Source organism: Dothidotthia symphoricarpi, assembly GCF_010015815.1.
Source record: "Dothidotthia symphoricarpi CBS 119687 unplaced genomic scaffold P153scaffold_27, whole genome shotgun sequence".
Lineage (NCBI taxonomy): Eukaryota > Fungi > Ascomycota > Dothideomycetes > Pleosporales > Dothidotthiaceae > Dothidotthia > Dothidotthia symphoricarpi.
In genome coordinates this window covers 272,183-293,893 of record NW_022985034.1, presented here as the reverse complement: position 1 = coordinate 293,893, position 21,711 = coordinate 272,183, and the positions used below count along the sequence as shown (strand labels likewise).

Here is a 21,711-nt window from a genome sequence, read left to right as displayed (position 1 = left end):
ACATGTCACTGCATAGGGACGGAAATGGCTATGAATATTCCCTCTACATCAGCCCTGCAAAATTCTCGCTTAACATCTTGATGCATAACACACCAGGACCTTAACTATATACACGTATTCCAAACACATATCCACTACGCATTCGCTTCCCTGCATCCCAAATCTTGTCTCTATCGTCTCCCTCGTCTCTACTATCTTCATCGTCTCTACTATCTTCATCGTCTCCTTCGTCTACGTGATTTCCGCGCCGCGTCAGAGGAACCGAGACTTTTGCCTTTGCAGATGGCCCCAAACCTCGCGCCTGGTGTGCTGAAGTTGCCACATATCGTCGCTGCTGTGATTGTCGGAGTGTGGGTGAGTAGGACATGCGATGTGCAAGATGTGAGTTTGAGGATGTGCTTGGCGTGTTCTTGGACGAGATCCTGGGACGTTGGGATGTGCTTGTTTGCTGTATGGAGACAGCGCATGTCGTAGACTTCTAGTTCGACGGTTGCAGGCGGTAAGGGATTTCGTTGAAATCGTAATTTGTGTGGCATCTACGGCAGCGATTATAGCCCATAACGTGTGCATGTTGTGGTCCGGCAAGGTTGAATGACGCCATGTCGCCATTGCTGATTGCACTGAACTTCCGCTGTCATCCCCGCCAATCACGATATCCACATAGATCACATTGATCACATATCCCGGCTCCTCCAACCGCAGTCTCGTGGGGATATCATGCCGTTCCGACACGACGTTTGGAGCTCCTGGCCGGCTTGCACCTCACTTATGCAACACCCGTGATGTACTCCTGACTATGCCGCCTGGCCTTCCATGTTCTCTCCACGTCAGGGAGGTCTTTCCAGTCCATCAACTCTCCCGGTGAAGTCTTCGTCAAGAAGCATTACGCGATGGAGCCAGTATGTTTCTTACTCGCTCGTAACGTCCAGGATGATCCCACAGAGGTCAGCATACTGGGAACGGTCGAGGCTAGCTGGCGCGAGCTGCGTCTTCTCTGCGTCAATGAGGAACTCAGGACACGCAGGTATGATATGATGAGGCCTAGCGACGGGCTGTCGAAACTGCCGTGGCATTGCCGGGCGGTATTCTCCGAGTCAGAAGCTGTGTCGAGGCTGGTGGATTATCAGGTGTGAAGTTGGATGACCTGCATGACCACGACGGCTGGTGAGTAGATATTCATGACGGAGAGCAATCAACTTACCATGTCATTGGTGCATAGAATAGCACGTGCGATCCAGGCTGGTGACGAGTCATAGTGCAGGCATTCGTTCCTGTTCATCATCTGTGGCCGCCATATCTTTGATGGTCGTGGTGAAGAATCTCGATGTCGAAGAATGGCGGTCGCACTTGGAGTGCTGCTACGCGCTTTCGGCGTTGTAGAGCCGTTTCCTGCGAGATGCTAGGCGCATTACACGCCGCGACAGCGCCATTCAGATAGGTAGCAGAGAAGGATGACATGCGGACCTCCGTTTTGCGTTGAGATGCGTACTGATGCGGGCTGTCGGTGGTTCGTTGGGCTTTGACGCGTTACGCGTTAGTGTGGGGTAGCATTAGGGGCGCTAAGGGTCTAAACTATTCTCAGCCTTTCCCTTATCTCATGAATCAGACGCCCGGTCCAGCTGAAATCTTAGCCCTGTTTGGATTAGCGCGTCGCTTAATTTTATCACTTGACAACAGGGCGATTTCAGCTGGAGCGTCTGAGGAAAAATGGTTCGTGCTTTAGTGTATCTCCATTTCATTTTAGTGAGAGATCCTACCTATTGCTACCCCCCTACTTCTCCTCACAACAACGTTGTATAATAATTCTAAGTAGAGGGGGTGATCCAGAAAAATCCAAAGAATAAATCTATTGTAACAAAAAATTCAAATTAATTAAATTTTAAGAAACTTAGCGTAGGAGGGGGTAAAAAAGTAAAAAACACACCTTTTGCAAGGGTGTATATGTCTCCTTCCTACGCAAAATTTTATTTCATATTCTTTAAAATACAGTAGTTTCTTAGGTATTTTACAATCTAATTATAACTTAAAGTGTTGTAGGCTTGTAGTAGTAGAGATATTCCTTAGTAAATAGGTGTAAAAACCTATTTAAAATAGAGATACACTAAGCTAGGAACTATTTTTCCTTAGACGCTCCGCAAACAATTGTTTTGTGTGCCCCGTGCGCAGGTGTACGTAATCAACGTTGATTGGTTGCCAGAGCGTCTAATTCATGAGATAACCTTTCCCAAACTTCATCACTACGCTTTGTCATACCCCTGGGATAAAGCTGTCCCGAGATCAATGAGACCGCAGCGTGGGCAACTGGGAGACAACTTGTACGTCTTGAACGTGGCTGATATACGCTCACCAACGCGATGGGAAGATTCCCGAAGTTGAGAAATCCGACGTTTCGAATCTCGAAAGCTGAGTCATATACCTCTGCTACGTCAATGCGACCGAATAACGATGGTATCCTATTATAAATGAACCCAAGGATGCATGTCACCACCCGTCCCCAGGGACCCCAGGTGGTTTGATTCGCCGCAGGATGTCTGGTCGAGTGTCTTGGGCTGGAGGCGTCAACCCGACTTTTTTTGCCGTGCCCTTCAACAGACATCTTCAAAGATTTGCCACAGATCTATCCTTTGCATCACATCATGAATAAGGCCCTACAAGAACTTATCAATCTAATCGCACATTTTGCGAAACGGAAGGACAGTCGAAGATTACTGTTCTTTACTAGTTCATCTCCTGCATTTCTAGATCGAAGTCTCCACTTCTCGCTACGCTCTTCAGGCTGTGGAAAGAGGCAATCAAATCAGTCACGTTTTACAACCTCAAAATTACGAGTTCAGAAATCAACGATTTTGAAGACATGGTGACGGGTAACTGCCGTTGCTTTCTGGCCGAGTTGGAGTTCAGACACCAACTTCCAGAATACTCAGAAGGAGAGCGACGCCAGAAGGAGTTGGATGAGGAGCAGCAAGCAAATAACTATATACCTACTGTTAGCTTAAACGAAACGATTTCAATTCTAAAGACGTGGGAGAATGACAGGGTGCAAATCGACCTGCGGCTGAACCTCAGTAATGTCTTTTCAGCTACTGCAAACAACTATTCCACTGTTGATAAAAATTACAATCTTTCTCATAAATCTCATAATCAGGAAAGCATCAATGGGCTCCTTACTATTAGATTTGAGTTATCGCTTGTGCTGCTCCTTACACATTGCTATAGCTATCCAATATCACACAACTAGACTTCCCGCCAGGGTATCGACATCTAGGCCCCCGTATAGGGCTTGATCTTGTAGCAAAACTTCCCAATCTCAAAAGGGAATAATTCCGGAGCAATGGGTGTAGCCTGGAAGACACCCGAGATAAATGTTTTATTAGAGGATACCATTAAGCCGCCTTTGCATAAGCTCTGACGGAAGTCTTAACAAAAGCTCGGTCCCCGCATCTCGATAGTGTAACCTTCAGTGACGGATTTAATCCACCTGATAACCAAGCTATATCAGGTATACAACACAATCCTCTAGGAGTTGCCTATGACCCACTCGGTACTGCTTTGCGCAACGTATCGTATAATCTCAGAGTCTTTAGTCACAGTGGAGTCGCCGATTCAACCCTTTTTTAGCCGGGCAAAGGCGAAAGAGATGCTGTGGTTCCCCATTGGAGTCGAATGAAGACCATGGATGTCGAGCTCAGGATGTTATCTCCAACAGCGGAGTGGTACTTCACAGGCAACCGCGGTGAAGATATGGACAGATATGACGAATTTCGGTCGCATGCGGACCCAGACACGATTTATCCGTTACTTGACGCATTCGTCAAAGCAGTGGATCGGATAAACATACTGGAACACTTTTCTCTTACTTGCAGTATCCCCCGTCGAAGGTTCAGTGACTCATATTGGGCGCCAGGAGTAGCGGAGAATTGGGGTAATGAAGTGGAGGAAAACATCACGATCAGAAGGCTGTACTATGAGATTGGTGCTGAAGATGACGATGCTTGAAAATTTGATCAGGACACTGTCGCGAGGCTCAGGAGGAGCGTTGGAAAGGACACACTTGGAGAGGAGTTGATAGAAAAGTTCTTTGTAGAGGCATTGTGTGCCAAACATGAAGAAGAAATGCCCAATGTAGTTTTGCTCTGAGGGCTCACGATAGGAATATCGGAAGTGATAGTGAATCCTGCTGGTTTATTAAGCTACGTAGGCTATTACCGCAAACTAACTGAAGGTGCACTTCCTTTCATGGGCTTCAACCTCAAGGGAGGTAACAGCATGCTCGTCACGTCGGAATAAACTCAACCCTCGCTCTCTCAACCTCAAGATTATCGCCCTTGCATCTCCTCATCTGCTTTTGTTGCAGTTGTATATTCGAAACTGCCGCTACACCAACTTAGCTGTGTTGTTCAAGTTTCTGTTCTCGAAACCTCGGATACTAGTATTGAATATTGTGCATTTGCGGTTTGCTCTGACATGTACTGATAGGAAAATCTTGTAAGGGATTCTAGTCTGGGTACGAACTGTTGACTTTGTTAAGCAGTGAGGCAGGTTGATGTCGCTATGCGTAGAACTGATGCGACCAATCGGAGGGTGTGGTTAAGTTGTAGCTGGCACCTTGCCTCAACACTACAACACTGCCACGACCCCCACGAGGTTGATACACCAGCTGCCAATAGAGTATTTCACTATTGTTGTTCATCTTCAATTCAGTCTTGATAACAGACTCGCCACGTTCGCATAACATTTACGACTCCATCACAGGCTGAGTCCCCTACGCTTGATCCAACAATACAACGACAAGACTAGGCGCAAGATAGACTGGGAAGAAGGCGGTCACTTGATCTCAGAGACGTGTTTCCAAAGTGTCACGGTGATGCAGCTCGTAGTTCGGGAGACACAAGTTGTTAACAGGTATCACGTGAGCAGACTAAACCAAAGAAGGGCGAGTCTACATGCACCTCGGCGATCCAGCCACAGCAGGATCTGGATCGATACACTACCACCACCCCCACAAGCTCATCGCATCTATTAGAATCAAGACAACTGACACATTTCCAATTACCTTTTCGGCGATATACCCGCCAGTATCCCAAGCGCGAGTTAGTGCTCCTCTACTCGCCAAGCTCGCGGGAACACTCGCGAGACGATCGCGAGCTCAGCCCCTCGAGCTCGACGCTCGATGAATTGACGATCATCGAGAGGTTAATCTTGAGTAGGCGAATTAGATCTTCGTTGAGTCTCGAGCACCCGCGTAGTGGAGCTCCAGTCGTCCGCCGACGGAACCTGAGATGACGCGTTGCGAACGCAGCCCAGGGACGCGACACATACATCCAAGAATACCGCTCTTCCACTAAACCCCCGCGGTATTTCCTGGGACCAGTCAAACGATGATACACGAGCACTCCGAGGTTACGCGCGTGTCTACACCCTTGACGTTCCCGGCTATACACGAAGCATTGCGGAGAACACGGCGCCCAGTCCCGAGCATCGGTGTCGATGGGCTGTCTGATGAGACCGCGGAGATGGACAATAACGGCGCGACTTGATGGGCCGTAGCCTACATACTGGTCACTTGCTCATGAGACTTCAAAGATAAGTAGAAGTAATAGCGAAACCGAGTGAGCACTGCGATCATCAGACGACCGAGGAGGGGCTCTCTCGTTTCTGGTGCATGGGGCCGTATTGGCACCATCACTGGTGAAGACGGAGTCCTTCCTGCTCAGCAGGATCAGTCAACCCAGAGGTGTTTTGAGCTCAGGTGAGCAAAATTCATGTGCTGGCTGCGATGATCTGGTCTCGCTAACACGACTTTTAGGCCCGCTTTACCTCTCTGTACTACACCGGCGGCTTAATTGCGGAAAGCTCTTCCAAGTACGTCTACGTCCCGCCCATATAGCACATCATTGCGAAGTCTTCCACGCCGAGACACAACGTTACAAACGACATACTCTTTCTATGGTCGGACAACACAGGCTGGGAGCGATAGATATAGAACGCATGCAGTCATGGCCGCTGCGCAGCATAATCTACATAACGTTCTTGAGCCTGCTTAGGAAGGCGGCTTTGCGTTCGCAGAATGCATTAGTCAGTGGCCACACAGTCAAGAACTCATACGGAGAACGGACGCTGCGGCGGCATAGTTGAGCAACACTGGAACGCGAGGCGTCTTGAACTATCGATGGGTTGGGACACAACAGGCCGCGCACAAGGACACCCAACGAGTTGATGCACGGGCAAACAACCACGTTACAACATTGGGTCGCGGCCAGGACGGCTGGGAGAACGTTTAAACCTGATGGCTTTGGGAGTTCACTCGACTGCTTAACAGGCTTTTGCGAGTTGAAATTATCACACGTGTGTCACTTCATCGCGATGGTTGTTTCGCCATGTCCATGCTCGGCGCACGACACTCCATCGTAGGTCTCCGCGATCTACTTGCATGCTCAAAATGCCATGCCCCTGACCGACAACTCTTTGGTAGACTCACCTTATCCACAATCTTACTCCCAATTCAGCGCGCCTCAACTGTCTCCCTCACGCTTGCCGTAGAATCGCAGAGATAAAGAGTGCCACAGCAATACGCGTCAACTCACAAATTGCTCGATGCTGGAAGATTCGGCGCATCGCAATCACGTCTCTGTTGGATGGCCGACTCGCACCAATTTCCAGTTTTTGTACATTCGCCGTGAGGAGCACCTTGTGAAAGACTTTTACCTGCAAGCCAAATCAATTTGAAAAGACATCATTACTCACCGTCTTTGCTTATCCTTCCACAACTATGGTTCCTGCCCGCTTCGCCTGCCAACCAGATCCTCACCCTGGTCGATCTCAGAACGATCCAGCAAGTCGATCTACGCTAAAGCGATCTTTGTTGCTCAAGCACATGGCCGCATAGGCCCAGGTCTTTGATCTCGCGAAGATAACCGTCGACGATCATCCTAGGAAGAGCCCGACGGTGTAGTTGATGAAGCTGCAGCAATCGTAGGAATCAAATTGAGTTTGATGTCACTCCAGCAAAATTCAGGCCGGCATCACCACCGTGTCCTTTCTGCTGGACAACCTCTCAGCTAGTATGTACTGAAGCAATAGCGATTGAGATCGTTTACTTGCCGATTGGAGCGGGCGTTGAAGAAAGCCTGCGCGTTTGTCAAAAATTGTGTGGAAACAGGCCAACAGGTAAGTTGCACGACAACTCCACCGTCAGGACACCATCCTCGAAGCATTGAACATACTCGTCATTTCTCAACAACATCGTGTCAGACAAAATGACGTTATGGAACAGATCTTGGCACCGGAACACGTATCAAGACTTGGAATAGCGGCTCTTTGACTGTACTGTTCTCTATCGTTATTGGTGTCGATGTCAATGCGAGTTAGAGAAGGCTGTGAAGGCCGAGAACGGTTGTACAGTTCAACGACACGTAACTGCTTCCAATGCTGTTGTCACGGGAAAGCAAGCAAGTGCATGTAAGAGGGGGAACATATTGCATACAACTGTGAAGTCATTACTCGCGAAGATACATGGAATGAGTTCAGCTTCATTTCGTAACCCTCGACTGGCTGGGTGCACTTTTCATACGATGAAAACTGCGGATTCGGTTTCGATGTTCAGCCCCCACGCTTCCCGCACGATGACGTAGCATCGTAGGCTACAGCCTGATATCTTTCCGCCTGTGCCGTCGCAAGACCACCCTTACGCTTAATAACCCCATCTTTGTGCAATTATGTCGAGTGACGATGAAAGTTCTGCGAAAATACCTGAAGATAATGTGCTCAGTTCAAACTGCAAACATGTCAAGTCAGACGTAAACGTAGCGTTCGGACCCCAGAACTGGTATTGGGCTCGCTGTGGCACGCGATGGAGATTGTAATAGCATATCTGCAGTTACTAAAGTTGTGTTTACACTAATCACTCACGTAGCGTAAGGTCACAGTTGAGTGACTGGGCAGATCTGGGCATTCACGACGCTCACTGGGTGGCGTTCAAGCACGACACCGGTTTCTTGATCGGAGGCGAGGACGAAGACGGTGAGGTGAAGGTAGTGCACACGTGGAATAATGACTTCAGTAAGCATGACTCCTAGGCGAAGTTATGGCAACTGGTGATTGACTTCTTCCAGTGGTAAGGGCTGAACACGTGGATTCATGTAAGTATAATCGTGACCGCTTGGAATGTCAACGCAGTTTTACTAACCTAAATACCCCAGTTATCGAATCTCGAGATGCTTACATCAAGCTACATGGTTGGATATGGGACCGCGTCAAGTCAGACCCAGAGAAGCTCCGGGACATAGCAGTCAGCATTGGACCAAAGGGAAGCTACTTCGCACGTTCCGGATCATCGAGCGTCACTCACGCACTGCCCAAGGACTTGCAGACAGCGATCAAAGAGTCTGATTCATCCCCTATGACTATCGCACTCGGAATAAAGGGCTCATGGATCGTTCTTTGGGCCGATGGTACCCGCAGCTGGAACCTCCGCTTTGCATACCCCAGCCTCGCTTCAGCCGGACACCTGGAAAACAGCTCGAATAGGACCGTATTCGCTGCATTAAACCCCTACATGGAAGACAGCTACTTTGTCGTTGCCGAGGATGGCGCATGCAGCTACAGCACCTCATTGACAGATAACGTGGAGGGAAAGCAACTGCATGAGATTACAGATACGTATATGCGAATGCGTGCCAAGCGTGACGGTTCGTCATTCAATCACTCTATGCGACTGAATGGTGTGCTGAAGCAGGTCAGCATCACGCCGAAATCGAGTCCGCAGGAAACCAGAAGTGAAGCTCTGATGTCAATGTGGAGGGCTAGAGCTAGGCAAGACTTCGTGAAACAGAAAGATGTGGCTTTTGTCTGTTCGATTGCTGGTGGCACTGGCGTGTTGGCCAAAGTGGCAGGTATGTCGACAATGAGAGCCGTTGGCCTGGCTACGTCGACAGGTATTGGGGCTGCGCTTTCGATGTGGTTCCGTGGCAACTGAATTCACTTCTCGTGAACGCTTTTGTGCTACAATGCAGTCAGAGCAGACATCTGCTCTGGTTCTTACGGACTTGATGAATGGAAGACGTTCTCTCCAGAGGCTTGGAAACCTCCTGGGGGTTCTGTTTGCTGGCCAAGAAACCTTGATAGTGAGCATTGCCTGGAGCTCAACGCTTGGTGTCCAGGATAATGATCCTGTGTCGCAATCTCGATGATGACCGCGTAGTGATGTTCAGTAGCGGATATATCTTTTGGTCGCACTCGAGCTTTCCCAACTTCTCAGCGTATGGCAGCAATTTGGAACGCAAACGTTATCGACCTCCAGTCTCTTCCTGCAATGTGTGTCGAACAATTTAGCTTGCTGACCGGGCTCGCAGCGATATCGAACCCAACGACGAAAGACATAAAATCATCAAAACCCCGAACAAATATCTGGCATCTAACTCAGTATTCACTGTGCTTATTCTTTACTACTTTGCCAGTCACAAGGCCAACTAAAGATTCCATCGTCATGCCCTCAATCGATCTCCAAGTTTTCCCATCGAAACCGGCGATTTGAATCTCTACAGCATTGGAAAGGGCGCCGAAAACATCAAGCGCATGCAAGTTTACAATCTTGATAAAATTCACCAGGTCGCTCTCACGCCTAAGAAGTCGGATGACGAGCTCTAAGTGTTCACAAATGATAAGTTCCCCGCGGTCGTTTGTAATGATAGAGAACGAGAATGGGCCTGCATATACATGGCATCTGAGGCAGATTGCGTCGGCGTGATCTCAACGAGCTACGGGTTACGATATCGGCATTTGGTCTCTTCCGCCTTGGGAGACGGAGATAGTGAAGATCGTGATGACGTGTGTCAAAGGTTGTGTCACGAGATCGACATTATGTGAGGAAACCGTCCGGAGCATTACTGACGAACCTCTATCCTGGAACCTCACCCATGCCAAAGCTTTTCCGAGTTTTATTAACTCGCAGGGTGAATGAAGTAATACAAATTGATGTTGAGCATATCTACAAGATAGATGTATCCGATCATGCAACGACACCCTCAACCTTGACAACAGGTATTGGCAGGTATACTTCCTTGCCAACCGTCTGTGTCAACATTCGCCGACCATCAACAAACAGCGCTACACAAGACAAAGCCACTGCATCCGAACAATGCGTATAGTCAACACTCGCACAAAAGCACTCAGCTACACTCTGCCACGCCTTGAGTAATGCTACCGGGTTCCTTACCAGCGGCAGCACGAACAACGAGCACGTCCAGAGAGCCCACAGTTTCCACGTTGACTTGTCCGCCTCCGGATGCCTAGAAACCAGTGTTCGCAAAGCGACCAAGAAACCGAAGCCAACCGTGGCAATATAACTCGATACTCCAAGATGAAAGGACGTAGGACATGCCACGGAAAACCCGACAACAGGAATGGCAATGGCCCATCGGCACACCTGATCCCCAAGCACTATGGGCACTGTCTTCCTCCCCGTCGACCTATCGCCCTCGATATCCTTGATATCACAAATGTACTGGGTGAAAAACATCACCAGCATAATCATGCCAATCCACTCATACGCCTCAATCTTGAGCACATACTCAGCGCCGATCATGATCCGCAGCGCAATCGCAGAATACAGCCCATACCCAATGCTGTTGAGGAGGTTACGCACCAGAAAGTGCGCGTCGCTCCCACGCAGGTCATTGTACATCCACTGCGCTGTGAAAAGCATGAGTGTCTCTTGCCATACGCCCATGTACCACCCGCAACCCGCGACGATGGGCACGAGGATCAACAAGAGATTCTGCGTGGCGCCGCTGCTGATTCGGCCACTGGGGATCGGGCGGTACGGCTTGTCAAGCTGGTCTTCGCGGATAGCGGCTGGGTGTCGTTGGTTGGACATGGTAAAGATGAGCACTACTCAGACACGGGGTTATTCAATGGTCGATAAACGCAGAGAAACTAGGGGCGTACAGTTAATCCATAGCACACACACTGCGCCCGGGATGCGCAGCACAATCGGCAGTACCGAGGGTGACGCGTTGGTGCTCAGTACCGGGCCAGATAGTGCGCCGCACAGGCTGAAGAGCGTTGTTGGGAAGATAAAGGTAAGGATGTCGTTTGCGGTAAAGAGATACAACGTGCGTAGGAACTGCGTAACGTGCGTTTTGTATGCTTTGAGTGGGCGGCGCAAGGGAATGGCGGATGTTGGTGTTGAGCCTGGTGCTGGTATGAGCTTGGAAGCATGCAGGAGGGCCATTGCGATGCGGGATGCGCGATGCAAAGGATGTGTTGGAAACAAGACCAGAGAAAGTAGTGAGCCGTTGATTGTATGATGATAACTCCTTCTTCTTCACGCCGTTTATCTTATCAGTCCTTCTTCCCGCCAAATCTACCCTCTCGTCACCTAGCGCCATTGCTTTTGTCTTCGACGCTTTGAGCCAATCACTGCTCGTTGCATATTCTTTCAGCGCGCCACATCTTCATCTATATTCGAGCTAGTGTTTGAAGTGCAGTTCAGCTGCGGCGACTAGTGCAGATAGGCCAATAACGGGGTAAAACGTTCGCTTAGAATGCTCGGCAGATTAGCTGTTGTTAGCTTTTATCGATCAGCTGAAACTCAGCTGAACATTGTAGTAAGCCAACCTTAAGATACGACGGGGTTGGCAAACTATTATGAGGATTTGTTAGCCTTCACCATTACTGCGTCCTCAAGATCGACTGGCAACCCAGGGGTCCAACAGTCTTGTCCTTTTCAGGCGCCTCTTGTTGTGCGGGTAAGGCTATCTCTTCGCGTATGCTTGCTCGAAGTGTCTCAGCGTTTGTCATAGGCGTGCGCGGCCAGTATTCGTTGTCAGAATCTGAGCGTGCGATTCTGCAGGATAGTCCCCCATTTCGTAGTGACTATTTCTCAATATTCGAATGGTTTAAATAACATAAAACTTGCGGGACTCGCTCATTGAGAGTGAATGAGTTGACAATGTGAAATATCCCCTCAAGCCCTGAGTGGCACTTGCTCGTTCGTTCTCCTCGCTTATCTCTACTCATATAGTCGTGAGCTTGTCGTGCGAGCTCCGGAAGCCTATTTTGTATCTACATTCTAATATGCCTTAGGTGCTTTCTTTATATAACTCGTAGAGTTTGCTCGTAACTCTGACCCATATTTCTATCTCACACCCCCCAAATTCAGCAAAACAACAAAATTTCATCTCGTTTCTCTCGAGCATGTTCCCATGTTACTGATTGCTCCGTGACTCTTCTGTAAACCTCGGAACATCCTGCACGTGCACATGATCTTCTTAGAGATACAACCTGGGAACTCACGACATCTACAATTCTGGCGATACTCAAAGCTTTCGACTTCTTGGCCCCTCATGAATGTTTTCCGGCCAAGCGTGATGAGACGTGGCAATCAAGGAAATCATATCGAGCACCCCCTTCAGCCCATGATGACGTTCTTTACCGCTATGCCCTCCCTGTTAACGCTTGCCGTCTTGCTTTGATACTGCTGAGAAATCACTGCAGTGAACAAACTTTCTCTGCGATTACTAATCTCCTATCTTTTAAATAACGCCTCTGCCCTCAGGTGTTTTATAAGACAGTTAATTGCCGTACACTGCTCTCAAATGGGAAATCTAAATCTCCTGTTGGAAAATGCGCTCTTATAACTTGGGGAAACGAGCGAAGCCGCTTACCAAGTTGATGAAGGTTAAAGGCCCCACACAAGTAGAACCCTAATTCCAATAAGTGGGAAAAAGGTAAGCAAAGGAGAATAAATTGCTGCAACAATAGTGTCGTGAGAGTTAGTACGGGGTGTTAAGTGTAGTTAAAAAGGTAGGCACGGAAACTAAATCGTAGATAACCGAGTTAGAAGCATCATCCTTATTAGTAAATTCATGGCAACTAGACTATTTTCTGCAACGCTAATCTTGCAATTGTCTAGAATTACCCTCAATGGGCACACCCTTCATTCGAGAAAGCTACTCAAGCAGAAGCCATCCTTCGAGAATTACATGCGAGAACCAAAAAGAAGACGATCTCATAAGCTCAACCTTTAAGGCAGGGTTACACCTCGAGATCTGGGAGGAAACTTTCAGATAATACCTATTCTAGGAGGAGAATGAGACCAGCCTAGTGTCTCTGATAATACAGATTAAGAGTTGTGCACTGCAGACTACTATTTCGTACACTTACAAAGCTGCCGTGACGCAGGCGTCGTGACATCAATTTCTGATCCTTGCCATAACGTGGATGTAGGCATATACGCTGAATTCTTGATGTAACAAGGAGTGTTTATGTACATCACAATACCAAGAGTTTTCCAAACGAGTTCAATGATAGTGTAGGAGCTAACCAGATTAAGCCATTTCCGGTAAGTTCGCCGCAATGCAACAAATGTCAACCCAGACAACGGCGTGGCCTCTCCCATAGTAGAAGCCAGGATGAGCTAGAAGTAGTCTTCGCTATCGTGTTTAAGTGCCAAAGGTCTCAGCTGTCCTCTCTCCTCGGTCCCCCCACTCCACTGCGACAAGTCCGAGCCTGTGTTGAGAACGTTGCTATTATCATTAAGCGAATGAGAAAGAGGAGATCGAACATGAAAGCTGGTATAATGGGTGGGAAGGACTCTACAACGTGTCTTGTTTTGAGTTCACAAGCTGCCAGCACCGGTCGGTCGAAGTTGCTTTTTTTGACCTATTTCCATCCCAGTGCCCGAGGCGACACCACACTTTGGCCTCTGTCAGCGGCTCGCTATGCGTGGTGGCGTTGCAGGAGCGCTTAGTTTGCTTAGATTCTCCGTCTGACAAAAGTACTCCACACGCAGTGCCGCGAGGATGCTCTGTAATCCAGTCCGGCGTAGCTGTTCGGGAGAGGTTGCGGCGTGAACCCGTTGACACTGGTCGTTACTTGTATCGAATATTCCATAAAGCCATGTCATAATCAAAGTTCAATCAATGCCATCTTCTCCATCCGTGGCGACGCAACGTGCCTGATGCCCTTGACCGATTGATACGTTTGCATCACTGTCAACCCCAGCTGTATCCTCCTCCTGAGCTGGAACGTTTTCACGAACTGCATCCTCCTTCGGACTTGTGTCCCCATTCCGAGCTTCCTCCCCATCCTCAGCCGCATCCTGAGTTGGGTCCCCACCCTGTTGAGCTGCATCCTTCCTTTGAACGGCGACGACATCGGCCTTATTGCGCTTCGAGGATCTCGTGGGTTCGCGAATTTGGAGAGCTGCATCGATCTCAGCATCGGAGCTGAAGCCCGGTTCCTCATCGTAGACTTGCTGTCGAGCAAATGCAGTCTGCAGCAGGCCAATCATGACATCGTGACCAAGGCGAATGGGGTAATTGGTTGCAGGAGGATTAGTCGGAAGACAGAAATCGGCGAGGCAAAGCTCGAGATAGTCATTGGCGCTCTGAGCGATATCAACGTCGGTCTGGGTCTTGACCATGCGCTTCTTCAGGGTGCCTTCGACATCGCGATAGCGTTCCACACGGTGGAGGGTGTATGTCGTGATGGGGGCTGTTGCCGACGCCTTCCTCTTGCTCGGGTTGGCGTATGCGATGTTGACGAGCAGCACGGCATTAGCGCCAAGCTTGAGCCATTCGCCGACAGTCTTCTGCAGACTGGCAGCATCCTGCGAGTAGCCGACTTCGATGGCAACAAGGAGGCGCGCGCTGTGAGGAACACCAAAGCCGGCATCCGCGCTCTTCTGCTCCTTGCCCCTTCTTGCATCCGCTGTGCCGAGGCGCAATATATCCTGCAGCCGCTGCACGTCTGCAATGGCGGGCTGCACACCCTCCTTCCCCTTGGCAAGGCGGCGGGTTCGCTTGTGTATCGCGTCCTGGAGCTGCAGGGCAAATAGGTCGTGAATCGGATTGGGCATGCGCACGACAAAGCGGCCAGAGCCGGCGTGAGCCGTCCACGACGACCGAAGCCTATCCCCCACCCACGCTCTCAGGCTTGTGTCGCTGTCGATGGCGGTACGGAGGGAGTCGTGTTCAGCCGTCGAGAGCACCACGCTATGTCGCGTCTGCTCGGGAGCCCGGGGGCTGTTGACGTCGCCAGCACGAGAGCGGCAGGTGCGAATGAGCGAGAGCGCAATGCTGACTGGATCTGCAGGCGCGTCGTTGCTGGAGCTGCAGGGCGAGCACGAGCGCGATGACGACGGCGATGGCGCTGAGAGGGGCGGTGTGATTGGGAGTTGGCTGAGAATTGTGGGCGGCGTTGTCTTTCTCATCGTTGAAACTCCAGCTTTCGGTGCTAACTACGTCGACGTCGCGGTAGGTATTGTGTTGATAGATACGATTGGGACGGGCGAGTCATCTGTTAGCGTTACAGCCAGGACGTCGTATTATGTAAGTTATGTCACATGAGTCTTACGTTGACAACCAATCATTCGCGAGTTTCCTGATCAGGTTGATAAAATGGCTAGCCATCTGGGTACGCGCAGACCTTTCTAATCATATGATTATCGCCATACTAAGCGCTTGGGCTTATACTGCGTCATTGGGCAAGTAATCGTGTACTTCGGAGGCAAATGTTGAATGTATGTGATGTAAAAGTTATGGAATTACTATGGAGGAGGCGCGAGCTCATAGCTCGCGCGCTAGTCTCAAACTAGTGATGCAGACCAGGGAATCGCCCCTACCAACAGCAAAAATGATGCAGCTCAGCGAATCGAAGACAAAGGAAATACTGTATCACAAATGCAAGTCTTTTGGTTGGCTTAGCTGAAAGCTGGAAATATATAATTGGCTGAAGACCAATAACTGTGTTCTCGAATACCTACTCAATTAAAACCCCACAAACAAGTAGTGCGCAAGAACATGCCCACGCCAAAACAATTTTGCGTTAATGTCTCCTTAAAACACTTCGCATCCTCCCAGCCATCGCATTTCAGCCAACCCACTTGGTCCTGTCTCTTCGCCTTGTCAAAGTCCTCGCCATTGTTGATGTAATCACACGTCTTCCCAAACACCTTGGTGACGCCCTTGATCTGGTCTGGCATATCAACGTTGGTCACGTCTCCGTCATCCCCCCATCCGTAAGCTGCAGTACAAATCTTGTAGTCATCGTAGTAGGAGATCGCCTGCTGACCAAAGAACCACGTAGCAGGCATGGAACCGCCGTTGCTGCTGGCGTAGCTGGTGGTGTAGAGATCAAACTTTGGCTGGTGGTCACCCTTGACCTCTGGCTGTTTCGGAGCCGGCGGTGCGGACGGTGGTGGCGGTGGTGGAGGTGGTGGAGCGGGTGGTTCGGCATTGGAGTTTTGCTCTGGATCGATGCGCCAGATGAGACAATTGTTCTCTCTCACACCACCTTGCTTGTCGAGGATGCCTTCTTGGTCGCAGCCATCCACGAGCGCCACGAATTGCTTGTTGCATTCGTCCTTATTCAGTGTCCATCCACAATTGTTCTTCGCTTCCATTCGAACAAGGATATTGAGCCCAGACTTGTGCACTTCCTGCCATCCAAATTGGAAAACGGTTTCCTGGAAGGAGTTGCTGCCGAATGTTATTCCATTGAACGTCCTACAAAATGTTTCAGCGGCTAGGAGCATGTGCTCGCGTGTAGCCATTTGTCCCTGATCGTAGCACTTGTTGGTGTTGGTGCTAGGGTTGGAGAAATCCGGGGTTTGGGTGGGAATAGTTGTAGGAGTAACCGGTTTCGAAGACGTCGCGCCACCGCCAGATCTCGTCGAAGAGCCACCACTGACAGGTCTTGTAGTAGAGCCGCCGCCGACAGGTCGCGAAGAGCCACCAGGAGAGTTTGTAGGGGAGCTACCGCCAGAATTCGTAGGAGAGTCACCACCGCCTGGAAGCGGCCCGTCTGGCTCGTCGGGATCGCTCGGGTCTGGTTGGAGCCCGCACTTATTTTTGTCATCGTCCTCATCCTCATCCTCATCTTCTTCGTCATCTGGATTGGGGTCAGTGCCAGCCAGGCACTGAAGATCGCTGCAAGTCGTGCTTCCGCATTTGCCCTTGGCGCAGGAAACACAGTCCGAGCCCTTGCATGTTGCGCACTGTGGCCCAACGCATCCGAAACAGTTTGCGCCAATGCAAATGTTGCAGAGTGGACCTTTGCAGGATACGCAATCGAAACCGATGCAGCCGATACAGTCGAGTCCAATACAGATATCGCAGAGAAACCCCAGTTTACACCCGCCGCATGAGGTTTTGCAGCCACCAGAATCACAGTCCTTGCCTTTGCATTTGCCGTCACCATTGTTGTCATTGTTATTGGGATCATCGTTCTCGTTTTCATCCGGATCGCAGAGACCAGGCCGCTTCATGCATGGGGTAGGATACGGCTTTGTTGTTGGCCGTGGTGGCAAACCAGAGATGAATGTAATCTTTGGGATTGCGGAAGTCATGAATGGTGGAGGTGGCTTGCGTGTTTCTGTAGCGCTCGTGCGAATAGTTCTTCCAGCAGAGTCAGTCATTGTGAAGCCTGGCCAGGTCGTAGTGGTTAGTAGAGTCACGCCAGTGGTGATGGTTTTTGGTCCCTGCGATGCCTGACCACTCGTTGGTACCTGACCCCCTGATGTTGCCTGCACACCCGACGTTGGTTGCCCACTTTTCGAAGGTCCAACAACCAGAGTAGAGACCCACCAGATGGAAACCGTCATTGGAGGCCGGGTAATCGTCGTGGTGTAGCCTGAACTGGTAACAGTCACGAGCGGATAAGCAGTCGTGGTCGTCACCTTGGTGTAGGGCGGTAGGACGACGGTGCAAGGGAACTGGCAGTATACTTGGGGATTTGGTTGGTCCCAAATCTCTGGAGATACCCAGACGAGGTCGCTGCCTGGGCCATTGCCGTCCTGGTCGTTGCCGCCATCATCTGGATCTCCTGGAAGGCCACTGCCTACTCCTACGTCAAAGTCGATTGACCATATCATGAGGCCACCCAAACATAGCGAGTTGGCGAAACTCTCCTTCAGAGCGAGAGTCTCTGGATCGTCGTAACCTACCCAATTGTTGCCACCATAGGTCAGGTACTTGACCATTGCCGTTTGGTTGAAGTAGGGTGTCAGTCCGTCCTTCTTGATCATCTGTTGGATTTCGCGGTTCGACAAAACTCCTTCGGATGCAGTACACGACCCAGCAGCACCAGGACCGTCGAAGCTACAGCCCATCTTACCGCAGGACGCATCGACAAGTTTGTAAGTGCGCCCGTAATAGGCCAGACCCATATTCATTTTCGCAGGGTCGACGCCATCGAACCATAGGGGCTTGAAATTCTGATAGATTTCAGTGATATCTGTCTGCGGTCGGACAATGGAACCTAACGAAACTCGGTTAGATCAAATGTGTTATCAAAACAGACCCTTGCTGGAGAACTGACCTAGTGCTTTAACGTCGGTATCCCAAGGCCCATGGAGATCGTACGACATAAAGCCCATGAAGTCTACATACTGCTGCATTTTGGCTGGTCTGAAGCCTCGCAGATACCAGTAGTCCGGTGCGAGTGTTAAGGATAAACCATATCGACTTCCAAATGCAGCTCGCATCTCTTTGACCAAAAGAACCAGATTGTCGCCGTCACTAGGCTTACCTCCCCTCTTCGCATCTTCGGGATACTCCCAGTCCAGATCCGCGCCTTGGAAACCGTACTCGTCCATGAAGGCAATCAGCGATTTGATAAACGCAGCGCGGCCTGCTGCAGTCGCACACATGTCACTCCAAGCAGTGTGAGTGTTTCCAGGATCCGAGAAGCTCCAGCCGCCAATCGCGACCCAGGTTTGTAAGCCGTTTGTTGCCAGCTTCGTGAACTCCCGGTACAGCGGGGGATCGGCAGCATTCATCGGCATAATGTTGAAGGTAGTTGGGTCAAAGAAGACGAAGGAGAAAAAGAGATGAGTAAGCCCCTTAGTGTTAATCTGAGCAGGCCTGACAATATCGCATGTACGTTCTCGGACATTCCAGCCCTGGTAGTAGCCCACGCGACGGCCGGTCGATGCGGAGCGTCCTGAACATGACGGAGAGGGATACTTCTGGCAAGAACCGAAGCCTACCTGGCACGGTGACTTGCCAAACTGCGGCTCGGGATCTTTGCAGTGGACATCTTCGGTACCGCACCTGTGAATTTGTCAGTTCAATTCAGCGTGGAGGCATCCGTATTACGTACCAGCCGTAGTGACTGCAGCAGAGATTGAGCCCGCAACGCGTCTTGCCATCAGCTGAGTCAATACCGCACATTGCCTTTGCTTCGCAGTTCCTAAAACGGGTGTATGTAATTAGTCTGTGTCTCGCAATGCAGGTTGTAGGTCAATGTTGACTTACGAGGTGCAACCAGCGCCGCAGTTTTGTTCCTTGTATCCACACTTTCCTTCTGGGCCGCAGCAGCTGTTGTCCTTGCAAGGAGAACCCGGACCGCATTGAATTGGGCCATCTACGCGTTTGTGAAGCGAATTCATGAATGGTGTTGAAGGAGGGTTGGGTAACTGTTCAACCCTAGCAGCATGATGCTGATGGGAAGCGTGGTGTTGGTGAAAGGAAGCATGTCGTCGAAAAAGTGGGCGCTTGGACTCCAAGACGCTGCGGTCGCTCAAGGTAGTATTGACGGTGACAAGGCCAGAGGAGACATTTGGATCTGCGAGCATGTCGCTGCCTTTGCCAATATTGCCCAGAATGTAAGACGTTCCTAGGCTGAGGATGTCGTAAGGGGGTGGCTCTTTGATATCTTGGTGACCAAACTGTACCTTATCAGCGGCGGAAGCATTTGGGGAGATTGTTGCGTTGCCCATGGCGAGTCTCATCTGAGGTGCAGGGTTCGAGGCGTTTGAAGTAAGCGTAGACGCGAACATAGATTTATTCGAGTCAAGTCGAGTTCCTTGGTCGAACATGTAATCGCCACCCAATGCAGAGTAGTCATCGGCGGCGATCTTGATGTCGGCAAAACTGTCGGTATGGTTCGACGAAGCGACTGTACCGTTGTAAAGAATTGCAACATGTTCGCCTTGTGCCTGCACAATATCATCCCAGGTCAAACTCGCCATGTACTGTATCTTCTCCACAGGTGTAAGCTGGCTGATGTCCTTCAGGGCACGCTTCGTGTTTTTGTATGTTGGTACTCCGTACTCATAGCCGATCTGCGGAATCATGTCTATCGAGGAGAACCCAAGACGTCAGAGACTACCTGAAAGGCTAAGAGTAGATGAACTTACAGCCTGCAGGGGCGCGATTAGGGTCGCGGATTGTCTGAAATTTGATGAAGACAGCTGTATGATCGATCTGCGCCGGAGTGATCCTCCCAAACGACCTCGCAATAGGTCTCAATCTGCCTGCGAGCATCTTGTGCGCGTTACCTTGCCAATCTGTTACAGCGCTGTTAATTGTCGCTCTGCTATCGAAACGCTACTTACAGGGGATTAGGATAGGCAGGACCTGATGAAAGCCACCAAGATTACACAAGCACTTACCTTGCTCAGACTTCACACTCTCATCCGGGTCAGGAGGCTGGTCAGCACAATTGCTATTGATCAAGGCGGGTGCACAGAAGGTGTTGCCGTTCCCACCATCTCCTTCGGGTTGTATGTTTTGACCATTGGTACCGTCGCCGCCCTCGACAAAACTATAGTGGTAAACATGTCAGCAGACGGTACTATAAACGTAAGAAACCAGGTAAGCAGAGTTAAAATGAAAAGCCTCGCAGATACACCCGAAATCTTGTCTTGCAATTTCCTGCAATGTAGAAGTTATCACAAGAGAGTCGACTAACCTCCGGGGCGGCCATTCTTCGCAAGTATAGTAGCGACCGCTTCGCCGCGAGAGAATCTGATCACCAGTTGTTGGGTCCGTGTAGTACTCAGCCCTAATCTCGTTCAAATTTAGTGGATCAATGATTTCTCGCTCCGTCTCGGTCCACGGGCCGGGCATAACGTTCGGTTGGATATTGAAGCCGGCAGCATTCCTCTCGGGACACTGGTGATTGGTACTCCAGTTTCGCGGACACTGAGCATCGCCTCTCTCATAAGAGAAACCTTTTCCTCTGGGACCGGATTGTGATCTACTAATATCCATACCAAAGATATTGATAAGGGTTCCTGCTCCAATAGTTTGAGCAAGAGTTCGGCCTCTTGCTTGTGCGTTGTTTGTTACCCAGTTATTGTAGTTTTGGCAGATAGCGGGCATAAAGTAGCAGTTGTAGTAGAGAACAACTGGATTTGCAGGTATTATCACTTGTTCTGGGATATCTGCTGCCGTTCTTCTCCAGAAAGCTGAAAGGTTGAAACTACCGTTAGTATTGGGACTCGCCGTGTAGAAGACCTTGTATTTGCTTACGTGTAACAGCTCCGTTGTTCTGGCGCCATCTGCGTAGAGAGATACAAGTCAGTCTAAACATCGTGTTATGTTTTGATACAGTCACTAACTCATAGTCTTGAATATACTGGGCCTGCGTAAGGCTGAACAGTAGAAAAATGTAAGAGAGCAGCTGTAAACTTCTTTCGTTGACGGAGTAATTGGTCATCATAGTAAAAGATAAGTGTGTATCGTACCAGAAAGATTGTAGAAAGCGAGATGATGCCTTTCCTTTATTGCGCTTCCAGCATTACGAATATATATCTTCTGTCCTATGAACATACTTGCTAATGGCCTTCAATGGCCTGCTAATCCTTGACTCAGGAGATCCCGCGAGAAGTCTATAGTTTGAGTCAAAGCGTAGAGCGTAAATCCTTCCAAGCTTAATGGCGTTCTGAGAGGGCCCTCATCCAACCTTGGCATTCTGCCGGTC

General features: G+C 49.9%; 5 protein-coding genes across 5 annotated transcripts; 2 read left to right on the top strand and 3 right to left on the bottom strand.

The window, feature by feature from the left end:
- Positions 1–3,690: 3,690 nt before the first annotated feature.
- P153DRAFT_251824 (uncharacterized protein) lies at positions 3,691–3,879 on the top strand (the record flags this gene model as incomplete). The annotated part of the gene is made up of 1 exon (XM_033662716.1): positions 3,691–3,879. A coding segment is annotated over one exon (189 nt), but the record flags the coding sequence as incomplete, so codon positions are not given.
- A 3,836-nt stretch (positions 3,880–7,715) lies between these two features.
- Positions 7,716–8,974, top strand: P153DRAFT_391319 (uncharacterized protein; the record flags this gene model as incomplete). The annotated part of the gene is made up of 4 exons (XM_033671040.1): positions 7,716–7,858; positions 7,913–8,058; positions 8,112–8,138; positions 8,199–8,974. 4 exons carry the CDS (start codon positions 7,716–7,718, stop codon positions 8,972–8,974), a joined length of 1,092 nt encoding a protein of 363 aa, XP_033518111.1.
- Positions 8,975–10,006: 1,032 nt separating this feature from the next.
- On the bottom strand, positions 10,007–11,230 carry P153DRAFT_426922 (uncharacterized protein; the record flags this gene model as incomplete). Its single annotated transcript, XM_033672632.1, has 3 exons — positions 10,007–10,069; positions 10,214–10,887; positions 10,945–11,230. 3 exons carry the CDS (start codon positions 11,228–11,230, stop codon positions 10,007–10,009), a joined length of 1,023 nt encoding a protein of 340 aa, XP_033518110.1.
- Positions 11,231–13,657: 2,427 nt separating this feature from the next.
- On the bottom strand, positions 13,658–15,528 carry P153DRAFT_148038 (uncharacterized protein). Its single transcript, XM_033662173.1, has 2 exons — positions 15,358–15,528; positions 13,658–15,300 (listed from the first exon to the last, which is right to left on the bottom strand). Exon 2 carries the CDS (start codon positions 15,212–15,214, stop codon positions 13,916–13,918), a length of 1,299 nt encoding a protein of 432 aa, XP_033518109.1. The 5' UTR covers positions 15,215–15,300; positions 15,358–15,528; the 3' UTR covers positions 13,658–13,915.
- A 2,302-nt stretch (positions 15,529–17,830) lies between these two features.
- Positions 17,831–19,393, bottom strand: P153DRAFT_351879 (glycoside hydrolase family 18 protein; the record flags this gene model as incomplete). The annotated part of the gene is made up of 4 exons (XM_033666359.1): positions 17,831–18,261; positions 18,322–19,055; positions 19,105–19,194; positions 19,260–19,393. Coding segments are annotated over 4 exons (1,389 nt in total), but the record flags the coding sequence as incomplete, so codon positions are not given.
- Positions 19,394–21,711: the final 2,318 nt, after the last annotated feature.

Excerpts from the sequence above, each read along its gene's own strand:
- P153DRAFT_148038 (XM_033662173.1), bottom strand. The coding sequence starts at position 15,214 with ATGAGAAAGACAACGCCGCCCACAATTCTCAGCCAACTCCCAATCACA.